Raw genomic sequence first — 12,555 nt, 5'->3', positions numbered from 1 at the left:
TTTCAACATCGGCTCAAGTTTACAATATTTCCTTGGTCATAAGGATATCAAGATTAATGGGTAATATTGAATTATGAAAATTACGACATTTTTTGAAAATCTGCAACAAGATATTGAGACTGGCAATTTTTTGGGGTGAAAACTTTATTAATGCCAGTGCCATCCCTGCTTCATTAAATTCTTTTATAAAAGTGATACCAAAATTTAATAGATTATCTCTAACAGTGATTCACTCTTTAACAGATAAATTCTTGATAACAGAATGAATAAGATAAATTTGTCCCTCATGAGACTTGCCCAATTTGACCAGCAAGATGCAGATCTGACTTGGCCAAATTCAATCCCAGGCCACAGGACAACTGTTAAGGCCAGCCCTGTGATACACAGAGCTGTATCTTAGACAAAATACAGGGTAAAACTTACCAGTATGTTACTTTTATTCTTTGTTAACTTACCATTCTTCTGGTAGTTGTATTGCTTTGCATGCCTTTGAGAAGGCATCAATAGATGCAGCAACTTTCTGTTAAAACAAGACAAGAGTTTCAAATACTTAATATATGTAAAGATATTTTTGAACAAGAAATTATAGCAGGAACTGATGTCTCCCTTTTTTAATTGGTCTAATCATCATCAAGCAGAATAACAAATTTGGTTCCAATCCAATTATAACTAAGGGAGCTTTTGTGCAGAAACCAACATGTGGGTCTGATAATCAAGGACTGTAACCCTGCTAAACAATGCATAACGCTGACAACTGAACACAGCCAAAGTCTCATGAAAACAAGCTGAATATCAAATTTAGTTAAAACTGAATATGGAGTTTTGTGCAGAAATAAAAATGGGTGAATATAAAAGAATCTGACCAAGAATCATGCAGAATGTTGACAAACTCATCAATATCAATTAACAAGATGTTAGGAAACAGAAGTGGATGTCTTGATAATCGAGGCAGTAACTCTGCTATATACTGAACAATGACAATTAAACTCAGCCAGAGTCTCAGCAGTGTCTAACTGCATACCAACCTGGATCAAACCAAGCAAGGGAATTACTGCACAAAGAGGAAAGTGGGATGGATGTACAGAAGGAATGAAAGTTGGATGGGAGGGTGGAAGGACAGATGGGCAGGCCCAATTTAATGTCTCCCTTTTCTTCATATGCCAGATGGCAAGAAAAGTGATTATCTGAACTGCCACAGATATTCTCAAGAAACTCCAACATAACAGATTCAGCAACAAAACTAATTCCTGACATGTTTTACTTAATATGTTCACAAGGTAAGTACAGTACAAATTCATTCTTATGGTGTACGATAACATGGACAGAAGATCACTAAACTCATCACAGGCACTGTCCAAGTTTACCCAAATGCTAAGTCTGGTTAATTCCATTATTAGTATTATTTATTTTAAAGAAATTAAAATTTAACAGTTCACCATTTCATTATGAGGATTATGCAGTACCGTTAGAACACAACTAAATGTAAAGTATTTGAAATGATGTCATGTTGACAACTAATTTCAAAGCCAGAATTTAACTATTTTCACTAAATGCAGAAATGGAACAAAAAATCAACTTGAAAAATCCTATTTCTAATGGCATTTTGGGGGTTCTGAAGCATTTTTATTATTATTACCTACTCAGGAATGTAAGACTGAAAAGGAACTTAAGTACTCTTCTATCATTTTTACTTGTATAGAGTATACCATAGTCTGATCAGTAGACTCATTAATTCAGTTTTTACTGCTAAATGTCACTGGAAAAAAATGATGCATCATCTCAGACAGAAGCTTACAACTGCATGGGATTTCCCACCTCTGATTTGTAAAAAATTGTACCTATATTTCAAAACTGGAATAGTCCCATCAGAGAAGGGAGATACATTGTAAGTGAAAACTTCTCTTGCCCATTCTCTTGTCAGAGATCATGCATCATTTTCAGTGTGACATATAGTAACAAAAGCCTATGAATTTGTTTAATATCTAGCAGTAGCAATAAACTGAATTTAACCAAGATAAATGTGAAAACAGCACTCTGAAATGGACAATTCATTAGCGGATATCACTCTACCCAAGGAAGTTAAGATGCCAATTATCCATCTTTGACTTTATTATATACAAAGTACAATTTTAAACACTGTAAACACTAACATAAACCCAGTGATCTTACAATAAAGGAATCAATACCAAAATAAGCTTCACTTTTTGGTTTCTGAATGAGGGTGCATTTTCCCCCAGTTATGTATTTTAAGGAGTTTTACCAATAATTTGCATTTTATAACCGAAAAATTTAGCACCTACGTAATTTCCAAAACTAAACTGCCCTAAATTCAAGCCCTATATCTTATGAACTATTTTGCAATTTTGAAAATCCACTGGACGCTGCTATCCCTACTTTTTAAATCAGCCATTTCACCACTTTTATTATCCCAAGCAATGCCCAAATGGAATGGCTGACACGTACAAGACTAATGTACAACATCTCATACTACATTGATCAGTATCTTATGTGTCTCTCATTCATTTTGAAGGAGTTGCAAAGCATAATGGAAACGCATTTCTTTTTGCACAACACACACACGCTTCTTCTGAGCAAACAGGAAGATTTATACAGATCACACTTCTATTAAATTGAATAGAATTAAAAAATATGACAAATATTGCCAAAAGAAGCAACTACAAGCAAATATTAACTGTACACTTACCTTTTCTGATTCTGTTAGTACTGATGACTGATATTTTGGCCTTGTGCTCTTCACAAAACAGGCTAAGCAGGCAGCACAGACCTCCAGGGGTATTTGTCCACTTTTGATTGCCACCTCCACTTCTTCAAGGTTCAGCATTGCGATGATGGTGCGTGGAAGTAAGAAATCCAGTTCAAACAGGGGATGTAAGACTGTGACCACCTTCTCTAAAGGCCTAATTATGGATAACAAGAAAATGTCACTGATACAGCCAATGTCACCTCCCCTCAAATTACTACAGCAGAGCTTTAAAATTTTTACAAAAGTCAGGGCAAGCTGACTAGAAAATTACCTTGCTTTTGGGAGATTAGCACTTGCCCCAAAATAGGACAATGAAATACTGAAATAATCTTTTAAAAACGTAAAATAAAATATATGTTTTAAGGAAATCACATTACATTTATTCTACAAATATATTACATGTAGATAGAAATGTAGATGAGGAATAAAAGCAAGGGTTAGAAGAACAAAGATGTGTACATGTATAAAAACGTGTGCAAATAGATAAGGGTTTGGAAATAGCTAGATTTCTGATAGAGTGACATCTAAGAAAAAGACCTTGAATTTAAAAATTAAACAGCTAAGAACACAGCTGTGCTAACTTACTTTTACTCATGTTCTAATATAGTGAAACCCCTCAAGACTCAAAACCCATGGAACCAAAATGTGTCTTGTGAGGTTTTCTGTTTAATGAGGTTTTCACAAATTGGAAACAAATGTGCTTATGTGAAAGAGATAGAGAATATAATTATGACAGAACATCAGTGTGAGTGTGTGTGAGAGAGAGTACACTAAAATAAAGAAAGTGTTAGTTTGTTGGGCTTTTTTACAAACAAGTCTATATTGAAAAATAAGCTTAACAACATACATTTCTTCCATCCTGTTATATGAATAAATACAGTTGTTCCACACAGAAAATAGTCTCTGACACAAGAAACGTCTGAGTAATGAAATACTTTTATAACTTTACAATAAGTCCATTAGAATTATAAATGATACTCATAATGTTTAAATACTACAAATAATTTATAAGGTCACACTTAATTGAATCAATCTGACTTCTGTCTCCTTTGACCTAGTGTCAGCCCCAAATCTATGTTGGCATGCATGTCAAGTATTGTTTAAATCTTGCATAGCCTTGGCATATTTCCTGGGAATTTGTCCACAGACAAGCTTACCACAGTACTTGCTAACCATAATTAATCTGTTCCAGCATGTGTCAGGAATTTGTCAGCTAAAATACATTTCCAAGTTTGAATAGTTTGGGTTTTATTAAGTGGAGGAGATTTTCTGACAATATAAGTGCAGATCAAAATTTGTTTCAGTATTCCTAGTTCAGTGGTTTCAGTTTACTGAGGAAAAAAGGATGACATTAAAGAAGGAAAACTTTGGGACTCGAAAAAAATTTGGTCTAGAGGACATTCCAGTATACTGAGAGAATGTTTTTCAGGAGTTTTGCTCAGTATCATATTTTTCTTCATCTATGTTTCTACTTAAAATTCAATTGATTAAGCTGTATTTAGTATAAAATACAGTAAGAAGACGAAAACCTGTGTCCTCGCTGAAATATTCCAAGTTGATGAATTCACTGTTTTTTTTCTGAGGAGTTTTGTGTCCACTAGCATGACTGCTTCTGCTTCTATTTCTTACCTTGAAATTGGCAACATGCATCTAAACAGTCTCTGACAAGCTGACTTTTGAGAATGATTTGAAAACACTTATTTCAAACATTTTAATTATTTTCCTAAGCAGTATGTATCAGTCTTCTGTAACAACCATATAAACAACAGATGATAAACCTGACTTGAGGTGTGCCAGAATTTCAGGCAGCTGGACTCATTAGAGTGCATTTTATTTCCAAACACCTATCAAAGTTATATTATTACCCATTATCACCTAGTCACCTTGTAATTGGCTGTATCCAATAAAATAATTTTTGCTTCACTGAATGTTCAGAGTCAGCAATCTTGGTATATTCAAAGCTCACAAATTGCCAGTGGCTAGGTTAGGACTTCAAAGTTAGTGAATCCCTATGCATACACATATTATAATTCAAATATAACTACCGCTACGGTGGCCTAGTGGTTAGAGCATCTGCCTCGGATGCGGGAGGTCATGGGTTCGATCCCCGACCAAGGCATATCAAAGTCTTACAAAAATGGTACTAACAGCTGCCTTCAGCATTAAGAGGTTAGTGTTAGGACTGGTCGGCCTGGTGTCAGAATAATGTGACTGGGTGGTGGGACATCATGCTACATGTCTGTGGCATGATGCCCCAGTGCTAGACATCACTATAAACTCCCACACTGCAGACATCAGAGTAATATGACTGAAAAATTGTTAAAGCTACATTAAAAATCCAAATCACATCACATCAAATATAACTGATAAGTTAAAATATCAATATTTCCTAATGGTCAAACTTGCTTTCTATAGTACATTCAAATTATTTTGTCTTGATGAAATGTGCAAGACTGACCTTGACACTGACTAAAAGAAAATGACAGACCATCAGTTTACCATGTGAAATAATGGATTAATAGATGAAAGAAACAGTGTGCATTTATGTATTTGAAGAATGTTGTACATATAAATGTGAAATAAACATGATGATATGTGTACAGTGGTGAGACTGCAGAGATTAAAACTTGTAGAACATTAAGCATTACAAACTTAACATGATGCCACCATCTTTCCCTCTCTCTCTCTTGTTTTGACTTTCCAAAGGCAAGTACTTTGCAAACATGAGATTACCAAGCTGAACCTGTGCTTTTCCAGGGAATCTAGTAAATTTGCAAAGCCCTGAAGAGCGTGTAACGTTTGTGCATAATTTAGCTGTAATTAGTCAATTAATAGGTAATGGCTACTTTAAAAATGCTTAACTATTCCTTATGACTGATATCAATCTATTAGACCCTTCTAATACTGTAATTCACCATTTCATGCCGATTGTCCACATAGTTTAGGAGGAATAATAACAGACTTGAGCTAAGGATTGATGGATGACAAATACAGGTGATCCCATTAGCTCTTCTGGTCTATAACCATTAGAGCTAAAAATGGGAATATATATGTATGCCAGCAAAAATAGAGTGCACTCACATGGTCCATTTGGATGGAATAACTCTTTTGAAGTCATCAACAGCTTTGGACAAGGAGACCACACCCCACCATTTTGGCACCTTACTGTCATGAGATATATCATATGGCACTGTCTGAAATGGCTGCACCTGGCCAGTCAGGAAATGATAGAGTGGCATGCAAAGAAATATGGATGGTTCTTTAGCAGTCTTTGCCATACTTTGAATGAAATCTTTGAGAAATTCATGGAGCTGCCTGAAAAATATGGAATAAGCAGTTTGGCCAAATATGTAGGTATGAAACTTGTGTACTATGAAATGACCATAAAACAAAAATATGAGAATGAAACCTGCACTGTGAAATAATTTTGCAACTGAGACTGCATTACTGGTAGTTTTTATGAACTGTTCAGTATTTTCTTTATCTGTAATGGATATCGGTAAAATCTCCATATACGTAAAGTTCTTCATTATGAGATCACCTCAAAAACTTCAATTAGTAACAAGGTAAAATCTTAAATGAAGTCCTCAAAAATGTTTTTTTTTACAAGAAGCCGCCTATCAGACTGGAAGGCAGATTACATTAGGAATACTGTGAATGGTACATTATATGAGACCACCTTCTATCCAGAACTAAAGATGTTATACAGACAAGAATCACTCAGTTGGTTTACATAAGTTCACAGTTTACAATTTTACTAAACAGGTTTATGTAGTACAACAACATATCCTATGTAAACTATCTCCCAATCTTCATTTTGATTTTACCTAAGAAACTACATCCGTATCTAAATTCTTTCTAAAGATGAAGGCATACCTAATATTGTGATCATAATTAACATCATCAAGATCTTGATGATATGATCATATATTTGAAGTCAGATCAAAACTGGATCAGAAAATATGGCCTCCAGATTGGTAACAAGCTTGGCCAGTCATATCACCTCATTAACATATATGACTCACATAGAGAATGCATCCAAAATCTTAATGATATAAACCTTGTATTGCAAGTCAGATCAAAACTGGATCAGAAAATATGGCCTCAAGATTGGTAACAAGCTTGGCCAGTCATATCACCTCATTAACATATGTGACTCACATACTGAATGCATCCAAAATCTTAATGATATAAACCTTGTATTGCAAGTCTGATCAAAACGGGATCAGAAATATGGCTGAAAGAGTGGCAACTAGCTTAGCCATTCAGATGCTATATCATCTCATTTGCAAGCATGCATCTTGTTTATTATCAAACTTGTCCAAGATCCTAATGACATAAGCATATATTCTAAGTCAGATCAAAAATACAAACTCCATGGTGGTAATAAGTTTAGCAAATCTGATGCAAGCTCACCTTAATAATATCTATGGTTCTCACTCACTGTCCAAGATCTGTATGACATAAACCCAGACTCCAAGTCTGACTGAAATCAGTACAGAATTATGGACTCCAGTGAGATAACAAGCCATTGTTGATGGATGGACACGACACAAGTAAGACCATACCATAAGCATAGTAAACCTTATGTTCAGGTATGCTAATGACATATTTCCTTATTTCAATCAGAGACCTTGACCTTTAAACTTCTGACTGGAAATTCAATAGGTTTCTCTCATACTCAAAGTGTAACTCATGCATAAACTTTGGTTAATGTCCATGGTTGAGAACTTACATTTTTGTGCTGAAACCATTTCAGCTTGTAGCCACAGTGATCTTAATCTTTGACTGTATGACCCAAAACAGCAATAGGCTTCTACCTTACCAAATAAAAGTCATCACCAAATTGTGGTTCCTATATATTATCTAAACAGTATAACATGCAAAATCATGCTCACTTTGGCCTAATGAACAGGTTTAAAATATGTTTTCAGGAAGTTTACCATGAAATTATGGTGGCTATGTCCAGCATCCATATGCATACCTCCTTAATTGCAGTAAAGCACTAGGACTCAAATATGTGATATTTAACCAGCATATAAAATTTTGTTTTTTGTTGGCATCTAATGACAGAAAATGTTGTATTTAACTGTTACAAAGTTGTGTTTCATCTGTTCATTGATGATGTTATGTGTTTCAAGCTCAACTTCCTGTTATTCATTTTGATGTATAATATGTGCAATATATGGACTTTGTAAACAGTGAAAAAACAATGAAGCAGGACTGCAATGTATCTATAATTTTCAAACCAAATCCTTTAAGAAACACTGGCTAATAGTTTTGCAGTATTACATAGTGGCATCAAATGGTATATTTACTAGTAGTAAACAGCTAAAGTACATTTCTGCAAAATTTCATTTAAATTGATGCTGCTGCCACAGAGATCTTCCAAAATAGTTTTTCAACCTTTTGCTATGGAATCCACATGGTAACTAGGAAATCCACCTCAGATACAATTCTGACAGACAATGTCCTAAGAAACATTTCTGCCAGCTGGCTCAGCTGTTCTGGCAAAGTCAAAAAAAGGTTTTCCACCTTTTGCCATTGAAAGTCACATGGCCATTAAGAAGGCCACACTATACACAATTTTGATAAAGAATGTCTGATGAAACATTCCTGTCAAGTTTGATTCAAATTTGCTGAGCTATTCTGGATAAGCTGAAAACAAGGTTTTCCACCTGATTGCTATGGAAGTCACAAGGTTGCTAGAGAATCCACATCAGACACGATCCTGATAATAATATTTCATACAAAAAAAACCCAAATATTTCCAAGTCATTCAGAAGAAGCTGAAAATAGGTTTTCCACCAGGTTTACTATATGAGACAAATGGCTGTCAGGGAAGCCACCTCATAATCCCTCAAAGGACTAATTCTCTACTGGGCAAAAAGATTATCCTGGAAACAAAGCTAAATCATTTTTTTCTTTTTAAATGTTTCAGTACTGAAACCATTTCTGATATTCCTGAGTAACTCCAACACACTAAATTTAGTAACAAAAATATTTTCTTATGCATCTGAGTTGTTGTTGTTGGGTTTAACACCATATTTCAGCACAAGATAGGCTATGCATGGCGGCCTGTATTAATGGTGGAGGAAGAACCCGGGAAAACCCCGGGAAGAACCACCACACCGACATCTCAAATTTACTTGTCCTACATGTAGATAACAGACATTTATGAACAGAAATAATTTTTTACATTCAGTTACCTTGAATTTTGCGATTCTGATCTAAAAATAAATATAATTCCTCATTAGAATATGTGTAAACATCCACAAAGTATGGTCCTGATCTGTGATGAAGAGATAATGTTATGGTGTGGAAACTATTCTTTTCCTTTCAGTCCGTGAACTTGACCTTAGAAACTTTTCAACCACAAAATCAATAGCTTTCTTCCTTACCCCATGTGTGTGTGTGTGATTTTGATTTTTAACATAGCTTTAACAATTTTCAGTCATATTGCCATGATGTTTGCAGTGTGACAGTTTATAGTGATGTCTATATCAAACCCATGACCTCCTGTATCTGAGTCGGACGTTCTAACCACCAGGCCACCAGAGTAGTCTTACCAAGTGAAAGTCATCCATAAAGTTTGTCTGAGGAATGTCAATTCGAACCAATGTTATTGTGCAGAAACAATCTTTTTTCTAGCAGTCACACTAACCTTGATCTTTGTCCTCTGAGCCTGAAATTTATAGGCTTCTTCTTTACAAGTACAAGCGATACAAAACATCTGGAAACTGTACATGGTGGAAAACTAGTCATTCTGCAGAAACCATTTTTCTTCTTTCAGTAAGACCCTTAACATTTGACCTTCTGACCCAGAAATTTATCAGGTTTTTCCTTAAACAAGTGCAAGCTGTCCTCAAAGATTAGTAACTGCAGATGGTGTTAAACTCAAATTACTGAGTGGAAACCATTTTCCTTCATTCAGTCACAAAAGGTTTTGTCCATAACACAAGTGGATGCAAGCCACAAAGTCTGGTAATGGTAGATGTTGGAGAACTCAAGATATTGTACAGAAATCAGTTTTCTTTTATGAGTCACAGTAACCTTTATCTCGATCTTATAACCCTGAAATCTAACAGGTGCTTCCCCACCCCAAGTGCAAGACTTTATAAAAATTTGGAAAATTGTAGATGGTGGACAACTAAGTTATTGTGTGGAAACCAAATTGGTAACAGACAGATGGATGGATGAACAACAAATTTACAGCTCTGCCTTATGGTGGGCATATAAGAAGTCTTCTGATGAAACCTCATGTCAGTATCTTTTTCTGTTCAGGTGGAGTAACAATTGCCATTTTGGATGTGAGTTTAGCACAACTTTCATATAGGACCAACTAGACATCATAATAAGTGTTTAAGTGAAAATCTTATGTCTTTATGACCATTCATTCAAAAGGACATGCTTGATGGAGCAAGTTATTTCCAAAATTACAGACAACATTTTGATGAGTATGTCCTATGAACATTTGTGCTTAATTTGATCCAAACTGGCACAGCCTTTCTGGAGAAGTAAAATTTAGCACAAGCTGACAAATGATGGATGCATAACTATCCATTTAAGTCATATAATTTTTAAAAGGTAAGCTCAAAATGACAAATTTGCTTTTTAAGTAGGTATTACATGAAAGATCTGTATTTACTTCTTTTTCTCATTTGGCACAAATTTATCAATGCAGTTCAAATCATGGCATTTTTTATCTCCATGACTGGGTCGCACAAGCAATCCTCTGGCCAGAAGATTTTGCTCCTCATGTTTCAACTCCAGGCCAAAACATCCTACAGCAGAAAGAACTGTAATGGCTCTTATCATCCTCCTCTCTGCATCCATCCCACTTTCCTTCCAGTCTTGAATAGAGACATCAGAAAAGGTCTGTAGCACTGGTACTAGCAGAGAGTCTGTTACCTGCAGCAAAGAGATTAAAAGTTATCCTAAACATAAACCAGCAATATGCCTAATCAATTAAATTCTATAATATTTTGATTTGTTACCATTTATTTTTGGAAAATAAGATGTTTACTTGGAAACATACCATGCATTGCAGGGTGTGTACACAGGATATATGATGGAATATACTCATTCCTGGATATAATATAAGCTATCTGAGTGGAGTGTTTTCTTCTCATGATTAAGATATCTAGTATTGGAATGTGATTTATTAGTGATTTATAACTGGTGTCAAATATGTATTATCTGCATTACATAATCAATGTATGTATGCATGCTTGTGTATTGGAAAGGTTTTTATGGAACTGTGCTCTTGTAATGTTCTTTGTATTTCGTTGGATAGTTGTTGGTTGTTTTTTTATTTTTTATTAAACTCTAGTCTTTAAAAGCTGACATTGATATATGTTGGAACATGAGCCCTTTCATAGCTTTACCTACTTAAAATTGCTAGTTGGGCTGACATAGTTCTGCTAGTAGAATTAATGAACTCCCTCCCAATGTTTTCCTAGATTTACAGGACTCATATTTCAGGTTATGCACATAATTCAATACACACACATTGTACTCTCGATCCCATATCGCTCTTTCAGTGTTTGCACTATGATATGTCTATTATTAATTACACAGACACTGCACTCTCATACAGACAAAATCAACTGTTTTCTATTTATTAATTTTATAAATGCATGTTCTGTTTAAACATGCACTCCTCTGTGTGCCAATACAGTACTTTCAGATTACTAGCTACTGTCTAGGAAAGTATGTTACAAGAATAACATATTAAATAGTACCATTTAATGTATACATTCCAATATATTTTTGGAGGCAGCTATAACACATGCAATGTATTTACAAAACTATTTATCCTTTCTTATTCTGTCAATATCACTTAATTTCCATGTGCCACTATTGCATACATGTAAAACCTGTTTACTGTGTAAATAATATTTATTCAGTTTTATTACGATTCTGGACTGTAATTATGTTGGGGTTTTTTGGCCTCTTTTTGATTCTATGGGGACATCAGCTGCAATGCGTATGTTTGTTGCGCATTTACTTTAATCCTTTCATGAAATTTACCCCAAAATTCTGAGGTCAATATGCTTAATGGTCAAAACACAATCTTAAGTCATAGAAGTTATTGATGTGAATAATAGACAGCTGACATTATGCACTGTCCAGATATTGCTGGGCACCATTCAGTTTGTGCTGAAATGTTCTACCTACATTCAATGTAGAATGCCAGAACAAATGCAATCTTTGTTGAATGCTGGTAGCATTTTTTCAAATTAGCCAACACCATGTCAGGACAAGGTTGTACATGTTTTTGGTAATTGTGTGCATACATCCTCAGGTCCTTACAAATTCATCTGTGCACCAGTAATACTGATAAGAGCGACATGGTGAGACACCTGTGATGACGTTTAAACAGAGAAAAAACTAATTTTAATTTCATCAAATGTATCGGGTAACCAGTGCTTGCCTGTGATGTTAGCTTGCTGTTGTTTTAGCTGTGAATATAAATTGGATTTTGCTTGCTATGGTCTCAACGTCTAGGAAAAGTGAGAAGCGGTCTACTGGTTTTGCTGTGGAAAGATCAAAATCTGCCTGCAATTTAGGCCCAACAGAAAGATTACATCTGTGAACTTTGCAACAAAATCTATTTTATTTAAACTTGCTTTCTGTGTTTACCTGGGCTAACCTGACTATGATTTGGGGTCAGAGATGTCCAATAAACTAGGTAGATCCCCAGCACTAAAGACTGAAAACTCAGATTTAGTACTTTCATTTACAATTTTCCACAATCTTTCTCTGTTCATGTCACTTTCTCCATCAGT

At 35.0% G+C, this 12,555-nt stretch overlaps 1 protein-coding gene across 2 annotated transcripts in view; it reads right to left on the bottom strand.

Moving 5' to 3' along the window:
- Positions 1 to 12,555, bottom strand: part of LOC149786032 (E3 ubiquitin-protein ligase rnf213-alpha-like) — a 354,737-nt gene that overhangs the window by 308,244 nt on the left and 33,938 nt on the right. For both annotated transcript variants that reach the window (XM_089976319.1, XM_089976318.1), the window contains exons 8-11: positions 10,413 to 10,675; positions 5,846 to 6,079; positions 2,705 to 2,918; positions 456 to 520 (exon numbers count right to left, since the gene is read on the bottom strand). In XM_089976319.1, coding sequence (XP_089832445.1) covers positions 456 to 520; positions 2,705 to 2,918; positions 5,846 to 6,079; positions 10,413 to 10,675 — 776 coding nt within the window. The remainder of the gene's footprint in view (positions 1 to 455; positions 521 to 2,704; positions 2,919 to 5,845; positions 6,080 to 10,412; positions 10,676 to 12,555) is intronic.

This window comes from Sinohyriopsis cumingii, chromosome 12 (genome assembly GCF_028554795.1).
Source record: "Sinohyriopsis cumingii isolate HCF-2022 chromosome 12, ASM2855479v2, whole genome shotgun sequence".
Classification (NCBI taxonomy): Eukaryota; Metazoa; Mollusca; class Bivalvia; order Unionida; family Unionidae; genus Sinohyriopsis; species Sinohyriopsis cumingii.
The sequence above is the reverse complement of the archived record's forward strand: the minus strand, read 5'-3'. Positions and strand labels throughout refer to the sequence as shown.